Source organism: Vanacampus margaritifer, chromosome 2 (genome assembly GCF_051991255.1).
Source record: "Vanacampus margaritifer isolate UIUO_Vmar chromosome 2, RoL_Vmar_1.0, whole genome shotgun sequence".
Taxonomy (NCBI): domain Eukaryota; kingdom Metazoa; phylum Chordata; class Actinopteri; order Syngnathiformes; family Syngnathidae; genus Vanacampus; species Vanacampus margaritifer.
In genome coordinates this window covers 30,951,820-30,974,269 of record NC_135433.1, presented here as the reverse complement: position 1 = coordinate 30,974,269, position 22,450 = coordinate 30,951,820, and the positions used below count along the sequence as shown (strand labels likewise).

Below are 22,450 nucleotides of genomic sequence, written 5' to 3'. Positions count from 1 at the left end.
CACTAATCAGTAGGCCGACCCAAGAAGACGCTCCCAATTTTAAAAAGTAGAAAAAGTAGACCTTGCTCTAATGTCTACTGCCTACACTAAGTATGTAGTACTAAAGTTATAAAGTAAATATATGTAATATATATTTATACAAAGTATATACATTTAAAAATATAAAACAATCAAACCGTTCGTAATCGAAACCTAGAAACGTCGTATGTTGGTAACGACTCAAGGACAAGACGTGTTCTGATGTCATCCTCCAAAGCAAAAGGTGGCGGCAATGAGTCCTCTGTCCTGATGATGAGAAGACGCCCATTTTGCTTCCACTTGTTCGGGCATTGTGGTTGACGTACGTTCACGCAGAAGAGGACAAAGAGCTGCAATGGACGGGTAAATAAAATGTCCTCATTTTTAGACATACGTCTGAACACTCGCGTCTCAGCAATGCATGTGACACATCTGGAGTGACGCAGTCTCTCGTTCTTAATGTGTGATATGCTAAATGTTAGCTGCGTTGTAACCCTCGATACTGTACTGTTACAGGACCTGGTGCCAGCTAGCTAAACCTTACGTACAGCCATGAGCTGGGCTAGTTTTGGAGGTATTGCTTTTTATTTACAAACAGCGCGATGTTGCAGGGAGGGAAGTATAATTTACTTAACTCTGTGCTCTAATGCTTTGGTGGCGTTTTATTAGAAGGTCGCAATTCATTTCACTGCTAGCCACATTAGTCGCAGGCTAACTGTAACAAGGTGTAGCAGAGGGCGTAACTTTATGAAACATCTTCATTAAGTCGAAATGAGGTCTTTACAAACTACCAACATAGTTATTGATAACCAATGGAAACACGTTGTTAGCGTGAAATTAATAAATGCGGTTATGTGATGTTAAACGGGATAAATGACAGCCGAAGCGCTTAGTTTCTGGTCTGCGAGATGATTGTATTGCATATACACGCCCACGTACACGTGAACATGCATGTTGTGACTCATTTATCTCGTTTTCTTATCCATGTGTTCTTCACTTTTGCAGTGATGTTGCGGTTGGTGTGAAGGCAAGCATTCTTATTTACTCTTTGAACCTTTTGACTGTTACAAATGTGATACTGAGCTGTGAGCAATAATGGTGTGCCTGCGCAATAAGGTTATTTCTATTCAGATACAAATTGATCATCATTTATGTTTATGAAAGCCTTGCAGGTAATTTGTTTTTCTGTTCTGTTTTTGCCCCAGAGAGGCTCAGATGAGCTCAATATGTACAGTAGCAGCCCTAACTCGATGACTGGTAAGAAAACGTGTTTGTTTTTTTTCTTCTTAAATTTAATGGTAACATTATTTAGTAGAGTAGTAAAGGATTGATTTAAAGAAAATACTGCAAGGTTTTACTCTGTACCAGGCTTGTTGCAAATAAAATAAAATTGCTACTTTTTACTGCTACTTTTTATTACTACTTTTCTTTAAAGTGCTTGCATATGTGTGTGTTCAGCAAACGGCAGTGACACTAAAAAACAGCGTCTGGATGAGTCTCCTCCATCCAGAGTTCTTCACATCAGAAAACTTCCTAATGAAGTATCAGAGACAGAAGTCATTGCACTGGGACTTCCCTTTGGAAAAGTGACCAACATACTGATGCTGAAGGGGAAAAACCAGGTATAAACTATAACATTGTTTCATGCTGTTACTGTCAAGTAAAATGAGTTGATTTGCAGTTCACTGATAACAAAGTTTTCCCTCCAAGGCGTTTCTGGAGCTTAGTACAGCAGAAGCTGCCATTACTATGGTGAACTACTACGCAGCTGTTACACCGCAGGTGGGAAATTTGTCCATGTGAATTGTTTTTCACTTGATGGCATAATGAATATATTTTCTATTTTGCTTAGCAATACTGCATACGTTTTATAATTTGTGTGTGTGTGTTTTTTTAGGTCAGAAATAGTCCTGTTTTTATCCAGTACTCGAACCATAAGGAACTGAAAACAGACTCTGCGCTAAACCAGGTACTCATATTGTTGACAAAAACCCAGCTTTCAGAATAACCAGGTCTAATCTGATGTTGAATGTTCTTGTGTTCTCCCAGAGAGCCCAGGCAGTGCTACAGGCGGTTTCAGCAGTTCAAGATGGAAGTTCTCCATCATCTGACCATGGGGTTCTGGACCTTGCTCCACCTCCCAGTCCTGTCCTGCGTATTATAATAGACAACATGTTTTATCCCGTGACTCTCGATGTTCTGCAACAGGTACTACATTTTGAACCAGGGGAATAGAAACAGAAATAGAAACAGTGGCCCCCTGCATTTGCATGAGACAGGGAACACTCGCCAACGGCGAAATCCGTGTAGAACTGATGCCCATTGAAAAACATTGAGGGGTGGGGTGAGTTATTATTATTTATTTATTTTTATTTTGCCCAACAAATTCTTTGAAAAGCACTGATAAACATTCAAAAAACAATTCCACCCCCAAAAAAAAAAAACTGGGAGAAAGTAGAACCATACCCACACAAAAGTATTTTATAATATTGAGACAAAATTGCTGGGAAAGATCCACGAATATATGTGTATCGGGGGGGTCGATTGTGAGCATGAAGCTTAAAGAAATTAACCCTTTGTTGAACCAATTGCTGAAATGGTCCAAAGCCTGTATGATGCTTCATCTCGCCATCACTCATTTTTACCATTTAAGACCTTTATTATCTGAGCAGGCAGTTAAAAAAAAAAAAGAAAACTCTTTTAATAATAAAACTTAAAAACAATAAAATTGTTGACTTGATTTGTGATAAAGTAATAGGTTGTGTTCCATATGCAGCCCTTTTTTTATGTCACACAAGTTGCTAATAGTCAAATATCAAAATAAAGCATGTTTTTCCTCATACTTTTGATTGCATGATCTCAAATAATCTAGAAAAGACTAAATTGCTCATGTTGTTTTAAAAATGTTTTTCAGATATTCAGTAAGTTTGGGACTGTGATGAAGATAATCACCTTCACCAAGAACAACCAGTTTCAAGCACTCCTGCAGTTCAGTGATCCTGTCAATGCCCAGCAAGCAAAACTGGTAGGTCTTGCAAATGTTAAAACTTGTGATCACTGCACAGCATAAGTAGCAAATTGTCTCCCCTTCTCTAGTTTGCTTGTCATTGACACATTGCTTTATGGGCATTTGAGTCTGTTGGTCCTTAGCCTGTATAGAGCATAGTTTCTAAATGTAGGGTGATTGATTGATTGATTGTAGTCTCTATAATACATATTATCCAGATGCACGGTCTCTTCTCATTGTGCTACAAGTTTCAATTGACTACACACAGTTGTCTATGATGGCATTCTAGTGCAACTTTTGACAGTGTTCTAATAAACCAACATTTAAGTTGTCACAACTAGGGTTCACAAATAAAAGTAAAAAGCCAGTGTCACTCCAAATTGTGCGTCATTATCGCAAATGTAATAATCCGCTGAAGTAGAGTAAAAACCTAGTTTTCATCAAGAAAAGCTTTAAGTGCAGCTTTGTTTTGCTTAATTTTTGTTTGTTTGTTTGTTGATAAAACTGCCAGTGTGACAGTATCCATATCAGGGCTTAGCCACCAGACCCCTGGTCACAACATAAGTGCCGTGTCTCTACATACTGCAGCTCTAGCCGACCGTTGGCGGTGGGGAGGGGCAGGCCTACTAGTGAGATTTTACAGGACGCTGCCGGAAGTGCAACACTTTCCAGGGTTTCCTAATGGTTTAGTCGTGTGCACTTTTCCCTGTTTTTGGGAGCCACACAGAGGGCCAATTCAGAGAAAGAAAGAAGAAAAAAAAGATGAGAAATCTATGCTACGATGGTTACTCTTCAGTAGAATCTAGAGAAATTGGGGTTTAAGTTCTTTAGTCCTTGAAACATTCACTGTGGGCAATCCAAATATGATCTTTCTGCAGCTTGTAATGGTTGTTTGCAAGGACTCTTTAACTCTATACTTAACACTATGTTATGCTTTTGCCTCATCCTTCCACAGTCTCTTGATGGACAGAACATCTATAATTCATGCTGTACTTTGAGGATCGATTTCAGTAAACTGGTCAACCTTAACGTCAAATACAACAATGATAAGAGTCGAGATTACACTCGACCAGACCTACCTACTGGAGATGGAGATTCAAACAAGGACCATTCTTTATTAGGTAATTATTCCAACAATTACAATTGGCTGTCTGTACCCCGCAACCATTTGCATTTAATGCAAAGGAAATCCTCACATACCATGTGTCACAACGCAGCATGTTAGTTCCTTCCGCTCAGGTAGAGACAAACATGACCAGAATCTCGGAAACCAGAAACCTTGAAAACAATAATCTTGTATTAAATCGCAATATTGGGGGGATGCAATTTCATTGTTTATTCCATTCAGCCATAGTTTTATTGCACATTGTCATTCACAGTTTATAAAAACAAAAAAAATAATCTGTACATTACATTATAAGCCTATAAGGCACTTCATATTTGGCATTTGTTCCACTCCGGCTGTTTTGTCAAAGCTGCAATGGTGATTGCTCACTCTAGTGTCTCTTTAATGACTACCGTATGTGGTTGGTTCGATTACTGCTTTTGGGTACAATTCTGTGTGCTTTTTTGAAGGTACGCCATCTGGAGCGCTAGCCTCATACTCAAGTGGGGCAGGTTACTCATCCTCTCTCTCACTCTCGCAGGGTCCAGGTACCTCCAGTGTATTTTTGTTATCATACTTTTTGATTATGTTTTTATATATTTCTGAGATCAGAGCTTGGAAAGCTGTACTGTATTTCTTTACTGATGCAAAATACATTCAGTAGCGTGTCATCTGCATGTGTCCCTTATGTCTAATGTTGTTGATGATGAATGTTGTGTTGTAGTGTTGTATGTGCTGTTCAAGAAGACCTTTTATATGTTGTGCTTGCTAACAGGGGCCATGAGCCCTCTGAGCGCCGCCGCGGCAGCAGCAGCCGCCGCGGGACGTGTTGCTCTGTCGGGGTCCGGAGTTTCTGGAGTTTTGTTGGCATCTAACCTGAATGAAGAGGTACAACAACATACACATGATCTTGAGTGCTAATGCTACTTATGTTTTTAGTGTTAGTATGGCACGCTGTGTCTTTGACTAAGTATGTCATGAAAGTGTCTTCTCAAATTTTTTATATATATTTTTTATTATAAAAAAGCTAACACATTAACGTCAGCTACAAGACATATACAGTAAATATACTATTTCTGAACACTAGCATACATGTACTTTGTACTTAGTTTTCCGTTAACTCTATCACCCCTAAAGTTTTTTTTTGTTCTTCATTGTTAGATCTGTAAGAAAAATCTCTTCTTTGAATTACTTTTCTGTCAGAGACTGTTTCTTTCTACTATTTCAATCCATCTTTGCCCATCTCCCTATTGAGAGCACCTTTACAGTGGAGTGGTGGTTTTCACATTTCTGTCCGCATGTGTCAACGTCTTTGTTCAACTGTTGTGTTCATCGCAACCTCATGACAGATCGGCACATACTGTCGTAATATCGATTTCTTGTATAGCAGAACCTCTAAGGTTGAACACAATCTGCTCCTGGTCAAACTGTCATCATCATAACATTGTTTAAGATACAATTTAACAGTAACAATGATTCTAGAAGTTTCAAATGTTAGTTGGAATGGGTAAAAGAAATATGGAGCATTTTCATTCCATTTGGTCAGTCGGTTTCATTCTAGTAGTAATACAAGGCTCTATGTAATCCCAGCTGGTCAAATTGAATTACTTTAATGAAAATGAATTGCGTTGCAGACACACACACCTAATGGATCAGACTTTTTAACAGTGTCAACAGGTGAAATGGCAAGCACCACTCTCTTAACTCTTGTGAGTGGCAACATGTATAGTGAAGTGCTCTTTTCTCACCTTCTCCACCCCTTGTTGGGAAAGTACAACCACATGAGCCTTCGATTTTAGAGGTTCTACTGTACCAGAAGCACTTTGGTTTTCAGTTTTTGTGTTACCGTCATTTCCGTTTCAGTTTGGTTATTTTCCTGCTATAAAATCCCCCATAAACGTGTGGTTGTTGTTCAACTAAATTTAAAAATCAGCATAATAATCAATGCCATATATATTGACATCTGTCATACAGCTATGTTAACTGCTGTGTTGGCTTGGTTAGAAAGAGATATGACTTTTTGGAAATGGCAAGAAAATATCAGGAATTTTAAACAGGAGTTTGTGTTTTTAACAGACAATCCTACAAAAGCCATTTTATTTAATCATGAAGTAACTGATGACAATTTAGCGATCACTCCTTTATTTTTTTTATCCCTTTTTGTAAACTGCGGTATTAGTTGATCTTAGCATTGTATTTGTTACTACTGAAAAATCTGAACCCAAGACCATGAACAGGATAAGCAGTACAGTGGATGGATGCTGTGGGTGAGGCTGTCATTCTCAGATAGACCTTGGGTGGAAGACAGAGCCTTGTTTTGATTAAAAAAATAAATATGAGTGAATTTCTTAGCTAGCTTAAGTCATGTCATTGTTAACGTATATATTCCAAAACAGAAAATACTTATCTTGTATTTTATGATGTTTGTGTCTTTATCAGTCATGATTGTCACATACCATTCAATATCCTGGTACTGGCTTCCATTTATGTATTGCTGACCCCTTATGGTTTGATCTATTCCAACCATTCATTCATTCATGAATTTATTTCCTCCCTTGTTTATTTCTATGTTCTTTTCCTTCACTAATTATTTCATCCAGCAGAATCTGTGTGTGTGTGTGCGCGCGCCTGGGGATTTCGTCTATGTCTCTGCGTGCATGTGTGTGTGTGTTGCCAATCAAGCCAACACTCATTCACTCCGTTGATGTTCCACTGATGCTGTTAACTGACCTCTGCTTTGGTTTTTGTCCTCCTCTCCTTTCTCCTTTCCCTACCTTTTTTCTTTCCTCCTCCTGCTGCTCCCCTCAACCACGTTGTGTTTATTTGGCCCTCCTTATTACCCTGCATCCTTTTAATATTGTAATTTTACCCCATTTTTTATTTTTCATTGATTTCCCTCCGTTTTGTAATTCGGTGTCACCCAACTTGTGCCATTTTTGACCTCTCCCCAAACAATCTTTGCTCCAACCGTCATCATCATGGAAACCATCATCTCCCCCTCGTCCAATGCTGGGTGGTCTGATCTCTACTTCGTCTCTCCTCTTCTTCCTCCTCTGCTCCTCCTCTTCCTGTCCTCTACTCTGCGGTCTCTCTCTGTAAAGATGGTCACGCCTCAAAGTCTCTTTACCCTCTTCGGTATGTTCAATCTCTACTTTTCAGTCTGTTTATCTCTCTCTGTTTATCCAGTTTGCTCTACTCGACATTCTTGTTTCTCGTAAATTCTCATTAGTGATATACATTTTTTCTTAATATTCACTGCGCTCTCGACATTAAACGATTAGCAAGTCTAGAAGCGGTCTGGTGGTCTGATCTATTACTTGATGAGAACAAAAACACTTAAATCACAAATGTGTTGAGCATTGTCATCAACTATGTTAGAGCAGTTTTGCGTACAGGTCTTTGTGTCAATTAACTACTCAGGAAAGTGTTTACATATATAGTACCCCCCCCCGCATATTCGTGGTTTGGCACCTGCATATCTACCTACTTGTTTTTTTTTATTTCTCTGTAATTTCTCTGTTTTTATGGACAGCACATATTAGCGGTTTATCAGCATTTTTTTGAAGAATTCTTATTTTATTTCCCCCCCCAATGCATTTCAATGGGCACCAATTCTAAGTAGATTTTTGCTTTTAACGGGCTTGTCCGCTCAATATGGTTTGTCTAAAGCAGGAATCGGCAACTTACTTTTGCCGAAGGCCACAAACAATCCTATTGCGGGCGGAATTATATTTTCATCTGGCAAACCTGCTGTAATGATATTGAAAGCTCACACTTTGGTTTTATCACGGTATTGATGTCATGGTATGATATTTCTTGCAATATCGTGTGAAAGATCCCTGTATTGCAGTCAGCCTTACTGTACATGGTCTGTTAACTAATTTGACCACATTTGTCATATTTCTTATTTATAGCATGAGAAATGTTATACTGCCTACTAAGAGGCACTCCTTTGCCAGTCTAAAAAGTCAAGTCAAGAACACAGGTATAGATAAATCCAAGTAACAATTGTTCCGCCCTATTTGGCACATTGATCGATTTCTGTGTTTGTTCTCATCACAAGAAAAGATTCTTTGATCACACAGACGTTTTTTGTTAAATTTGTTTTATTGAACTGATTGTATGAAAGAAGTGCTTTCACAATTTTGAATTTCCTATCTCTATTCAAACAGTGAAAGTGTGCAGTTGGAGCTTCTTCCAAACTGAATGCGCTTACAATCTTGAAGACTGTCAACCAGCCACTATCACATTTTTGTCCTCTTAAACGATTTCTGTACATGTATGTCATCCTGCGTTCACGCTCCAAAGTTCCTATGCAGTTTTTTCTGCTTTAGGTCAGTGCATATCTGCTTTTAAAAGGGCCTTTTCCTCTTTCACCATTCATCATATTATATTTTCAAAGCCCCTGTTTTATTTTACACACAGATGCTAAACAAGTCATGGTTGACAGTCCTAATCAAAAACTATTGTTACACACAAGTGTTGTATTCAAGTGGCAGTCAAATGGGAAGATCCTGTCCTTTCTGATCCTTTGTCTCTCTAGCACTAACTGAATTCCTTCCATCCTTCACATTTCTTCTTCTTTTATCTACGTCGGCTCCTCCTCTCCTGCTCTGTCTTTTCTGTCCTCGTGCTCTCCTCCACCTTGTGCTCTCTCTATCTGTCTCTCTCTCTCTCTCCCTGTCTTGGTCCACCTCTCTCTCCCTCTCTCTTTGTGTCTCCTTTTGTTTAGGTGTCTATGGTGACGTGCAGCGGGTGAAGATCCTCTACAATAAAAAGGACAGTGCTCTGATACAGTTATCAGATGGCAACCAGGCTCAGCTGGGTGAGTTTTGTGCGCTCCAGGACACGTGCGCGTTCCCAACATATGCAACTCACGTGTCCCTACTTGCTTGCTTTGACTGTAGCCATGAGCCACCTGAATGGTCAGAAGGTGTTTGGTAAAGTGATGAGAGTGACACTGTCCAAACATCAAACTGTGGCTCTGCCCAGGGAAGGGCTGGATGACCAGCTGCTAACCAAAGGTGTGGCCACACATGGTGACAATGCAACTTCATACAATGTTCACTGATCCCAGAATCTGTGACCATAGACTTTTTCTCCTCTCCAGATTTTTCTGGCTCTCCACTACATCGTTTCAAGAAACCAGGATCAAAAAACTTCCAGAACATCTTTCCTCCCTCTGCAACGCTTCATCTCTCCAACATCCGGTAGAGCTTAAACAATCCAGCAGCCTTTCTGTAGTCACAAACATTTGGTACAACTGCACAAATACAATAGTGGTACAAAATCACACATTACCAGTAGTTCAATGGTGAATTGTGTGTTCCCTTTATTATTTTGAGCAATGTAGCAGAGATCCAGCCCCACTAATCTAAATATGGTATTCTGGTTAATATTGCATTAGTGGAATATGAGTTAGGCAGCAAAATCCAGCCGTTTTTATCCAATGTAAAGCGTTTTTGAGTGTCTAATTAGATAGAAAAGCGCTATATAAATATGATGCATTATTATTATCTCGGGCGGCCATTTGCCCACTTCTGTCGAGTGAAAATTACATCACAGTTGCTTAGGTCTTAGGTAACAACCAATCACAGCTCAGTTTCAGAAAACAGGTGAGCTGTGATTGGTCATTGCCTGAGCTCTGAGCAACTGTGATGTCATCTTCAGTCGACAGCAAGCAGTAAAATGGCCGCCTCCTGAGATGGAGGAAAACGGGGTGCTCAACTCATATTCCACAAATGTAATATTAACCAGAATGTCATGTTTAGACCAGTGAGGTCACATGTAACATATTATTGTCAAGAAATGTTTAAGGTTGACGTATTAATGATTTAATGCCAAATTACACTTGACAGCATTCTAGACCAGTAATTGTTAAGTGATCTCACCCTGGGACACTCGTGTTCCTGGGACCATGAAGGCCTCGATACACCAATCTGTCTTCAGAAGTTTGGAAGTGTCCGGGCGTCGGTATGCGCCGTCTGATGAATATATAAAATCACTATTGTAACGTCCGAGCTTTTGGGGAGCATTTTTGTTGGATTGACCATATTTGAATGGGCTTCGGAACAGTGTGATATTTGATCACTCTGATTGGCTATTAGCGAATGAGCACAAGGGGCAAGAACAGGAAGTGATAAATACGGATAAACAATAAGCAATGGCGAGCCTTTACAATTTCACTCATTTTGCACATTTGAACGTAATTATAACATCTGTCTGGACAGAAGATCAATAAGACAAATTCATCACTATGAGAGCTTTGAGTACCATGTGGTGTACCGTATGCAACTGGATATACCAGGTGGTATTTACTTTGATATTACGCAATACGCTGGAAAGAGCCTGAGGGTGTTCTTGGCATCGTGAGTGAAGATGATGGTAGCTATGCGTGGTTTATGTATCCTGCTCCCAAAATAGAGCTTTGCGCGCTTGCCTTTTTCTAACAACCTATCATTTATTTATCTAGTTCTTATTTAACTTGCTGTTCATCAGCTACCAGTTGAGAATAATTTCGATTATATAGTCACCAAAAAACTCACCGAGGACATCATCATCGGCTGCAGACAAGCATGCGTTGTCCTGTCTAAAACATTTGATTTTGATTTTGTGTCTTCTTTGTCCAGGGACGGCATCGGAGAGGACGACCTGCGTCTCCTGTTCTCCAATGGCGGCGGGACAGTCAAGGCCTTTAAGTTCTTCCAGTAAGATGCACTTGAATTTCAATCCTTTTTCTGCCATTTGAGTGTAACGCATCCCACCTGACTGTGGGCAGGGTGGGGGACATCTTGGACTGGTGAGACAACCAAACGTTCACATGGTGCCTTTATAGAGTATTCACACCGCTTCATTTCTTCCACATTCTGTCATATTAAAGTCCAAAATAACCCAAAAATCTACACACATGTAGGGGAAGCTTTTTTTCTTAATGATTTGCCTGTGTTTACATTTGCAGACTGAAATGAATGAAACGACCATCATTTTCAAACACCCAAATTGTATGCAAATAACTCCACAACAATCAAATGACAAAATTGCTGGAACCCTTTTGTTTATAAAAGAAAAACCCACAGTGGTCACAGAAATAACTTTAATCTGACAAAAAGAAATGGTAAGTTTAAAAAAGGAATTAATTAACCAATTAAAATCAGACATGGCTAGTGGTAGTTTTTAGTTTTTATTTTATCACCTTTTCGTGACCAGGTCTTAACTTTTTAGCAAGGAGAATCCACGTCTTCCTGCAATGCTTGTGCGACTTCCGTTTTGCCCTTTTTTTCCACACTAGACAGTGTTATCCTTTCCTGCTCTGTATTCTGACCGTGGTCGGGGGACACAGGAGAGATTTTTCCCTCGATCAGAGTCGCCTCCGTGGAGGACTTCCGTTGCATGTCGGCAAATTGGTAAAAAAAAAAGGGGCCACCGGAAGACGGCGGGTCGCACTGCAGTCTTGATTTATTATTATTTTGACACACTTTTATATCCGCTGTGGCAACACGCTTGTCTTTTCCCACGGACTCGTAGAAACACTTCCGCCTTCCCAGCACTTCCCCGGAGCGAGAGGGAGAGCTTAAGATTCGGTCCCGAACTGCCAATCATTATTTCACTCCAATAGGGGCAACAGCCGTTGTGCCACAGTAGTGCCTTCTGTCCATTATAGAATTCTTAAAACACGTGGGTGAAAAATATAGTTATTTTAACACTCCAGTTTGCGTCAATATTGCGACATGCACCTTTGATTATCATTCGCCTGTTGACCTGCACCTGAGACCGAGTATTCTGACATTGGGCAGCGCATTCCTCTCTCAATGACTTTGATATTCTTAAGATGTTATTGTACAGTGCACACGTTGAAGACACCTTTAAGCAGCCCCACAACGTTACACGGCCTCCATTTTGCAGTCGAGAGCGTGTTCTTTTCCTTGGCATGCTTCATTTTTCCATCTGTGAACATGAAGCAGGCAAAAAGGTCCATTTTGGACTCACCTGTCCACTTTGGTGGACAGGTGGTGCGATGTGACACTGATGTGCCGCTTTATTGCGTTTTTATCCCTTTGGCAACAGTTGTGTTGTTGTATGTTGAAACGTAACTAAACATATGAAATATTTCAATCAATCCCCCCCAAAAAAGCTGCTTCTGGGGCAAAAGGCTATAAACCGCCATCCAGTTGTGAACAGATGATGATAATGTCTGAATTTCTGTCGCTGATATTTCTTTCAACTGCGGTTCTCGTCGCCATCAGTCATTGGCACTCGAACCAGTGTTCTAGTTCTTGCATTATGGCGCAAGCCAACAGGGGGACCATTTGTTCCTGCCCAAGCAATGACCACATTTTGACCTCCAATAATGAGTCGCGTATCCAGTGACCACATCCAGGGAGATTGCTGTCGCAAACTGCTTGGTGATGGTCTTGCAGACATTTTCTTTCGAATCTCCTGAGACAACTCTCTCGTCACCATTTCAATGCACAGCAAACATTGGAGAGTTAAAATTAGTGGGAGTTCATTTTAACTCCCTTAGTGTTATTGTAATGTTTTCAGAGTTAAACGGTGTGTAGAGAAGGCGTTATCGCCGAGATCACCTCGACAGGTATTTTAGGAGTCAACTTTTAGGAGTGTCTGAGGAGAGTTAAATGTCTACTCCCTGTAGTGAGTTAAAATTGTACTCTCTCCCAGTGTTCAATATTTTCACTATTTTACAGGTATTGTTTTGACTCTGGAAAGTGTTCAAATCAACTCTGTGAGAGTCAATTCATTACTGGGCTTTTTGTTAGTTACCTGTTTGAAGACACTAATTAGAGGACACAACTTGGATGACTGTTATTATTCTGGTATTCTTTTCAGTCTTTTTCCACTGGTACCACCATTTTTTTTTATGCCAGGCCTGTTTCATGTGAGATGTTGTGACATTAACATTGTTTTGATCATTTAAAACTTTATGATAAATGTGCAAAAAAAGAAAACAATTCAAATCAGGAAGTGGGCATATACACAAGTGTATGATGCATATCAGATTTTTAGCCACGTTTATCCGGTAGAGGCCTGATTCTTTTGAGTCCGTTTTTTTTTTTTTTTTTTAATCCAGCCTTCATATTGATGGTTTTGATAATAGCGTCACACATTACTGTCCTCCTCCTCCTCCTCCAGGGACCGTAAGATGGCCTTGATCCAGATGTCGTCAGTAGAAGAGGCCATCCAGACGCTGATAGATCTTCATAATTACGACATGGGCGGGAATCACCATCTCAAAGTTTCCTTCTCAAAGTCCACCATCTAAACCTGGCGGCCGACGTGAAAGTGCTGCTCTGAACGAGGACATCGCTGTCGTTGTACACTATTGTCAAAACTCAACAAAGCGTCAAATTCAAAGTTTCTTCCCTTTCTTGACCATTGGGAGGCCAGAAGATTGTAGCATTGTGGAGTGATGCCTTGCCTTGCTGGGTCTTGTGTTCATTCCTAAATTGTGAACCAGCATCATCACGTCACAACACTTTGAGCCGGGCCTGCAGGCTGAGTGGAGGAGGCCGCCGTGCTTTCTGGCCTCTTTCTGGCCTTTGAGTCTCTTGTCAGTTAAATACAGTCGTGTCACATGGTCGTTTGGTCATGTATGTTAGGTTGCAACTTGAACCTCTCCGCCCCAAAAGGGTTCTTTAGGAAGATAGTGCTCAGCATTTAGCCAGGTTGGCATTGTAAATGACAATTGTTTTGTTTGTTTTGTTTTTTTATATACATTATCATTTTTTAAATGGAAGTCCTTGAAACAGGCAAGGCTTGTTGTTTATATCGTGGACAGCCACAGCCCTTCAAATGAGACGACTACAATGGGAATACGGTGCACAATGATGATTTACACGTATGACATGAAATGAACTTGACATATAGATAGACAACTGTAATGTTTTGTTGAAGTCTGTAAAACTGTTCTGGACAAGGTTTCAACATGTGTTCCTGGTCTTGGTCTCTGGTTTTGAGGAGACAGTTCAAGATCACAGTACATGTGCCTTTAGTCTGTTTAGATATTACACTTCGTTCTTGACTGTTTGGACAAATTATTTTACCTTTATATTTGCCCATCTCCTTTTCTTGAATGTGTTGCTTAGTTTTATATTTTGGTGGGTGGGTGCGCACACACCTTTTGTCTTTGCTGCATTGTGGGGCCCATACTCGTGGCCTCACAAAGACACAAAAACAAATGTGTGTATTTGTGTTAAAAATCTAATATTTGTGTTGTTTCAGCTGAGGACATCTGTTTTTGTTGGTTTTTATTTTAACTCATCTAGTTCTGTGTGGATCCAACTTTCAGTTTATGTGTTTGTACCATTTTATACAATTTGTGAAAGAGCTCAGATGAGCACAAATTCAACTGTTTTTCTTTTTTTTTCTCCAACCAACATTTGAAATGGAATTGTGTCGTGTGCTTTCAGACCAGGATGTCTGTCATCCCTATCTTGCTGTCAATAAATTTATCTCTGCTCTCTCTCCTTTTTCTTTTCACAACTCTTTCCACCTGTTGGTTGTCCTGTTTAATACTCAGTTTGGAAGACAAGCTATGATAGCTGTATGACAATATTTCCACAATATAAACATTTAAAGGGGAAGTCAACCCCCAAATTTTCTTTACTGTTATATGTGCCCACACTAGTCTAAACACAGCATTCTGATTAATAGTGTGCGTGTGGAATTTGAATTAAAGCAGCTATTTTATATAGCATTTAGGTTACGAATACAACCTTGTACACACTCAAACCCTGACGTGACCTTTGTATTTAAAAGTGAGTCACTAAAAGGTACTTTGCTCATGCGCATGTGACCTCTACACTAAGCACAAGGGAGGCGGTGTTCATTTTTGTGTCATTAATTTGTGACACCATTTTTAGTAGGGAGCCATAAGCAATAACGACTACACTGACCTTTATATGAAAAATGGGTGTGCTCCTGTCGTTGCAAAATTCTGGCTGGCATTAAAGTGCACTTCCCTGATTCTCCACGAGAGGTCATCGTGAGGTTATGACCACTTTACACCAGGCGCCAATCTGGTTGTACGCCTCTAACAAAAATTAAGTAAAGTAAAGTCAAGTAAAAACATGGCAGGAAATTGCAGTGAAGTGTAAAATATACGTGCATGTATATTAATAGTTTGTATTGTGCTATCTGTATCAGTCTTGGTCTTCTTTGTAGTGTTTTATTTAACAGATCTAATATCACGTCACGTCGTCAACTCACAAATGCGCTGAATGAAAGAGGATCGAATTTCAGCGGGAAACAATAAGGTCATGACAACTGTCGCATCATGCAGAACAGATGGTCAATGAAGATGCCTTTCTGACAGGTGATTCATCTAGAATCTAGATATAGAAAAATAGCACAACATGGATGGATGGTTTCATCTAGATCCATCCATGTTGTGATATTTTTTGACTCCTCTAGATAGCAGTCTTGGTTTAAAGATCAATGGAGATTTAATCAAGTTAATATTCAAACTAAGAGCACCATCTAGAGGAGTAAAAAAAAAAAAAAACTTAATTTTCCCAAATCTATCTATCTATCTAATCTCACCAAGCCCCCCCCCCCCCCCCCCCCAAAAAAAAACATTATTTGGTTGAAATTAGACATCAAAACAACAGTGGTCTTTTTTATACTGGGAATAAAACAATGGGTCAGCAACCACTAAGTGCACCAAATTTAATTTCCTATCGCTTCCTTTATGCCTTGTTATGTCACTTGATGCTAAGCGGAATTTGGAGAGTGCATTCATAATTGTCCTAGGGTTGATAAGAAAATTAGCATATGCCACCGACGCCCACTGGGTTGCTTAAATGGCAAGCTCGGGGGGGTGACAGCAACGCATCCCTGGACAGAGTCAGCAGGAAGACGGTGCGCACGCACACACACACGCTAGCATACAATCCAAGGAGTGAGGTGAGAATGAGTCCTGCACCTCTTGAATTGGTGTTAGAGGGGAGGGCAGGGAGGTTGATGCCTTGCTCAAGGGCGGGATGACTCAAAATGTGACCCTTCTGTTCCAAAGCTGAAATCCTTAATGAGCTACTGTCACCCAAACGAGGCAGAAAATGTGGAGGTGATCGTTGCCATGGTAACATGGGTCATATGCCTGACTTAGCCAGAATTTTTTTTTTTTGCTAAGTCCATCCATCCATTTATCAATCCACACCCTGCTTCAAGTCTTTGTACTCCTCACCCAGTTGCCGCTGCCACACACGTTTGACACCATCTGAACCAAATAAGTTTATCTTGGTCTCGTCAGACCACGGTACATGCTTTCAGTAATCCTTGTACTTAGTCTGCTTGTCTTCAGCAAACTTCAGCCATCCTCACCCCTCACTGAGCTAAAAATATATATATATTAAAATAAACAAACATCATCAAAATTCTTCTACATTTATGGTCAGAAAATGTATTTTGATACTTGAGTACAGCAAATGCTTTTTTCCCCAAGTATTATTCTACAATTTGAGTTTAACTTCTACCAAACTTATATTCTGTTAGGATATGTGTATTTTTACTCAGGTATCACTTTCAGGTACTTTATATGAGATCTCAATATGGACTTCATGAGGAACGATATGACAGTTTGGTACTCGATATTTGGTCTCGGACTGGAAAGCTTTGAAGAAGGTGGAGAAAAAAACAGAAGGAGAGAAATATATATACAGAAAAGAAAAGATTCAATACTACATGCATAGATATTGATATACTGTATAGCTATCATCCTTTATTACCTCGTGGCAGGCTGATGGGGTCAGCAATACATTCTCTAACACACTATAGCAATCACTGATCAACAGATACATTTCTAATATTGGTTCCATGAAATGGTAATAATGAATTTTTGAGTATCTATTCTCTTGCTCGCACTGCTTGTCCAACCTCTAAGCAATGGATATTTCAAATTAATTGACTGATTGGTTGGTCAGAGAGAGCAAAAGTTTGACTGGCAAAACATGTCTTCAGCAATTTGCATAGTACACACATCAATACATTCATTAGTATTTCTATTAAATATGAACTGTACTATTGTTATATATTATAGTGCGTGCGTGCGTGCGTGTGTGTGTGTGTGTGTCACATCATGGGGACCATTTTCTGGGTTTTTACTATCATTGTGGGGACCACATGTCCTTGTGAGGACATTTTACACCTGCTGACCTACTTCTCCACCCCCTCACCGTTTTTTGGTGGTCCCCATGAGTCCAAACCTCTTTTTGAGGGTCAAAACTTGGTTTTAGAGTTTAGGTTTGAATTGGATTATAGTTGAGGTTAGGGTTAGGAATGGGGGTAGGCAATCATTTTCAAAGGTTGGGGTTAGGGGAAGGGGCTTGGAAATGCATTATGTCAATGAGATGGCCCCACTAAACATGCAAACCCAACTGTGTGTGTGTGTGTGTGTGTGTGTGTGTGTGTGTGTGTGTGTGTGTGTGTGTGTGTGTGTGTGTGTGTGTGTGTGTGTGTCACATCATGGAGACTGGGGACCATTTTCTGGGTTTTTACTATCATTGTGGGGGCCACGTGTCCTTGTGAGGACATTTTACACCTGCTGACCAACTTCTCCACCCCCTCACCGTTTTTTGGTGGTCCCCATGAGTCCAAACCTCTTTTTGAGGGTCAAAACTTGGTTTTAGAGTTTAGGTTTGAATTGGATTATAGTTGAGGTTAGGGTTAGGAATGGGGGTAGGCAATCATTTTCAAAGGTTGGGGTTAGGGGAAGGGGCTTGGAAATGCATTATGCCAATGAGATGGCCCCACTAAACATGTAAACCCAACTGTGTGTGTGTGTGTGTGTGTGTGTGTGTGTGTGTGTGCGTGTGTGTGCGTGTGTGTGTGTGTGTGTGTCACATCATGGAGACTGGAGACCATTTTCTGGGTTTTTACTATCATTGTGGGGACCACGTGTCCTTGTGTGCGTGTGTGTGTGAGTGTGTGCGCGTGTGTGTGTGTGTGTGTGTGTGTGTGTGAGAGAGAGAGAGAGAGAGAGAGAGAGAGATCTGGTTCTCGGTGTGCTGCCGTGCACCACAAAAACAGCACAGTGAAATATGAATCCCCCTCTTGAGGCATTCTAATCAGCACAATAAATGAAATTAAAAGTGAATTAAAATGAAATTACACCTGCTGACCTACTTCTCCACCCCCCCCACCTCCCATTTCGACCAGTAGCCTGCTGCCTGTGCGATGACCTCATCGCCCCACCCCGTCCATGTGTGTGCGTTCAATGATGCAGATGATCCACTGGTCTGTGATTGATGTGCTCCTCCCCCTCCCCCCCCCTTTGCGAGGCGCCATTTAGTACCTCACAGTTTGCGGTGACGGGGGAGGGGACAGACGGTGGGTGTGGGTGGGTGCAAAAGAAGAGCAGGAGGAGGCACGCACACATACAGATACACACACACACAAGGGCAGTGACAATGTTTTGAATGGCGAGAAAACTCCAAAAATGTTTTCTTTGACTTTTCCTTCGCTTTTGTTTCAAGCAGCTGTGAATGGAGACTACAGGCACACAAAAGCAAAGGGGCCCACAAACGCACACGCACGCACAGCGTTTCATTTAACAGCACTTCACTTCCTCCCCCAGCTAAAAGGAGGCTATTTTGTCATTGATCGCAGCAGTGCCACTCACAGGTTGTGAAAGCTTTTCTGAGCTTTTGAGCTCAAGAGTCGGTCTCTTCTTCCGTTCCGTGGCCGTGTGACTTTTATTCATCTAAAAGTGCCGGGTCTAGTAGATAAACCCGTCTGCTGGGTCCTATTGGCCCCTACAAAGGGATCGTGAGCAGGGTTATTATAGTTTTGGATTTTTTTAATTTTAGTTAGTTTTTATTTCGTTTTCAGTTATGTTTTTTAAATGTAGTTAGTTTTAATTACTTTTCAAGTTGGTTCTGTTAGTTTTTATTAGTTTTAGTTATTTCATAAATGCTTAGTTTTAGTTAGTTTCAGTATTAGTTTGAGTTAAAAAAAAAAAAAAAAGTATTGTGGGTAATATTTAAAAATCACCAGAAAATGCTTTTCTATTGGCTGCTGCTAGATGATGTCACCTTTATGCGACACACTTTTAAACGTCCTTATTGCGGTTAATATCAAAATAAATCTACTTAAAATGACATTTAAAATAATCTCCAAAGGCTCATGCATTAAATTTATTACCAAAGACTAAAACGAAGGACATTTTTTCTGTAATTATAGTTAGTTTTAGTTAGTTTTGTAAACATAAAATGTAGTTTCAGTTAGTTTTCGTTTTTTTTAAAGCATTTTCATTTTTTTTTATTTCATTAACGAATTTTTATATATTTTTTATTCGTTAGTTTTAGTTATCTAAAATAACCTTGATCGGGAGTCAGATTGGCCAGTGCCCCGCTACAGCCAGCAGGTGGCGCGCTTTCCACTATAAAGTGTCCCAAAATATTGTATCCAACCTACAGAATAGTCCTCCATAGAATAAAGTAGTCAACTAAATGAATACAAAAGTCATAAATAGGCTACATACAGGTACTGTAGTAAGTTTGTGTGGCAGGCTACTGATAGGGAATTACTGTAAATGTTCTGACAACAGCTTCAGATTCTTTTTTCTTTTTTTTTCTGGAGCAGTTTCAGATTCTTATATGAAGGTCTTTGTTGTCCTTTCATTCCAACAAGTCTTAATGCTGTAGCGAAGTTTTTGTTGCATTATCGTGGTTCATTAATAGAGTCAGATGAATGTATCCATCCATTGACTGGACTCAAGTCAGAACAGAGCAAAGCTTGTTCCTGTACAGGAAATGACATACAAAAAATGGAAGCTGCTACAATTATAAAAAGTTCATTAACTCAACTGACATGACATCCAGACATGTAATAAAAAGTAGGGATGTCTGGGGATTATATTTGTTTAATCATAATTAATTGGATGACTTCAATAGTTAACTCACAATTAATCGCAAATTTTATGTATGTTCTAAACGTACAATAAAACAGACAATAAAATATTTGTTTTTTAAGTTTTCATACTCTTGTTAACATAAAAGTGGAAAAAATGTTGAACTTATACTGTAGAAATGTGGCTGCATCTTTTAGTTATTGATACAGTAATTTCATAATAATTCATAAAATTTAGCGGTCATTAATCACACTTTTTTTTAATTTTATTTTTTTATTGTGGCATTAAAGGAACTTTAAATCAACTCAAAATTAACGCACTCATTTTGATCAAAAGTGACAATATCTCCCACCTAATGCAGGACACCATCAAAGCATGCGGTTTTAGGGCTAATTCATAAAATTCATCTATTTCAATATCCTTGAAATTTTGTTATTGAAGTGAATCCACAGCCATTTTAAACAATATTCATATGTTATAAGTAATGACATTTAATTAGTTTTGAAATTCACATATTTAGGCTGATTGGAAACTGAATGAATACATTCTAATAAAATTGTGTGATTTAAATCAAATGAATTGAATAAAAATACTGCCATGATTCATTTTTCTGAGTGTACCTCAGCGAGCTTCATCCATGTTTTCATGGCACCCACAGCAAAAAAGTCCAGTGCTGAATTAACTCCCACAGAGTTGAATCAACATTTTTAAAATAGTTGAATATTTAACACCGTCAGAGAGTACATTTCTAACTCACTAAGCAGAGTAGACAAGTAACGCTCTCCTCGGACAGCTGCTTTCTCTCTCTCTCTCACTCAGTGTTAGTTTGACTCCTTAAAAGTTTATCCGGAATGGGATTTGAACCCCAGTACAGTATTGTGTATCTCAAATACCCACTGAGCCATCCATGCACCGCATTTCTTGATCTTTGTAAATACTTTTGATGTCGTCAAAAGTACACCAGTTGGACAGGAAGGTTATCATTCATTTCACTGTAAACAATCGAAGACTATCAACTAGTTGAGAACACTTCTTTGGAAGAGAACATTCTAAACATATTTCTGTTGACCACGTACAGCCTCAATATGTGAGTGAAAATGACTTCTTGGGCCCAAACTGCAGTTTTTCCTCATTTGTCCAAAGCGCATTTAAAGCAGTATCTTGCCAATGTGCATGATGGCAGGTTGCAATCTTCCAAAATGACAGACTAATTGATAGGGTAGAGCTTCCATCTCTAGTCTTTAAACGGAAAGTGATGCAAACATTCATCTATTCATGTTCTATAGCGCTTGTCCTCATTAGTGTGATGGGCCAGCTGGAGCTTATCCCAGTTGACTTTTAGCGAAAGCCTGGACTGGTTGCCAGCCAATGGCCGGTCGCATATGTGACCATTAACACTCACTTTCGCACCTACGGACAATTTAGACTTCAGTGAAGCCAACATATCTGTTTTTTGAAGGTGGGAGGAACAGTAAATCTCGTAGAGTAATTTTTACTTTAAAAAAGGCTATATTTTACAGAAGCGTATTGCATTCACTTGAAAAAAAAAGTCCTGTTTTTCTGACTAATTTTTTGGGGGAGCTTTGTTTTTTTGAGTATTTTTTCCCTGCTTTTTTGAGTTTTTTTTCTGTTTAAAAATAATCATTTTCCTCTGTTTTTCAGATTTTTTTTCCAGTTTTTCAGAGTAATTTTCCCGTTTTATAATTATTATTTTTTTGAATATTTTTTTTCTGTTTTTCCGATTTTTTTTTTTAAAGGGGTTTTCCCTCAGAGATTAGAGAACAAACCACAATACAGTATACACATTCATTCCTTTATTGAGAGCCAGTAAGTAAACATGACCATCTTATTGCATATGGAGGTATGCGGGAAAGTGTCCGCTTCCGGTATTAGTAAGTTTGCAACAAGTCACTTGGAGTTTAGAGGTAAAAAATAAAACAAAAATACTCAGAAAAACAGAACACCGTTTTTCGAAATATTTTTTTTCTTCTGTTTTTTTAAAAATATTTTTTTCCCATTTTTTCTGAATAATTAACCCCCCCTGTTTTTCTGAATATTTTTTTCAGCTTGTTTTTCTGAAAAAAAAAATTTGACCGAAAAAAAAATTCAGAAAAACAAGAAAAAATAAATACTCAAAATAACAAAGCTCCTCCCAAAAATTTGTCAGAAGAAAGGAGGTTTTTTTTTTTCAAGTGAATGCAATACACTTCCGTAATATTTGGCCCCACTCTAAACAGAGTAAACTTTACACTTGAAAGACAGTAAAATACTAAAACAAACAAACAACAAAAAACATTAAACGGTTGAGGAACAATCCTACGTCAGCATGGAAGACAACCACTCTACCACTTGACTTATTGTGGGGTATTTTACTCTCTTCTGAGTATAAAGTTTACTCTGACTGAGACCCATAATAGAGTAAAATTGACTCTAAAAAAAATGCACTGTGGAGCCGGAG

At 39.3% G+C, this 22,450-nt stretch overlaps 1 protein-coding gene across 1 annotated transcript; it reads left to right on the top strand.

Annotated features, from left to right (window-relative positions):
- Positions 1 to 245: 245 nt before the first annotated feature.
- On the top strand, positions 246 to 14,607 carry LOC144043546 (polypyrimidine tract-binding protein 2-like). The gene is made up of 17 exons (XM_077557292.1): positions 246 to 381; positions 1,024 to 1,045; positions 1,224 to 1,275; positions 1,477 to 1,640; positions 1,729 to 1,800; positions 1,916 to 1,987; positions 2,068 to 2,226; positions 2,933 to 3,043; positions 3,981 to 4,146; positions 4,601 to 4,678; positions 4,906 to 5,018; positions 7,232 to 7,265; positions 8,863 to 8,955; positions 9,038 to 9,154; positions 9,241 to 9,340; positions 10,760 to 10,837; positions 13,278 to 14,607. The coding sequence occupies exons 1-17, from the start codon at positions 374 to 376 to the stop codon at positions 13,405 to 13,407; spliced, it is 1,569 nt and encodes a 522-aa protein (XP_077413418.1). The 5' UTR covers positions 246 to 373; the 3' UTR covers positions 13,408 to 14,607.
- Positions 14,608 to 22,450: the final 7,843 nt, after the last annotated feature.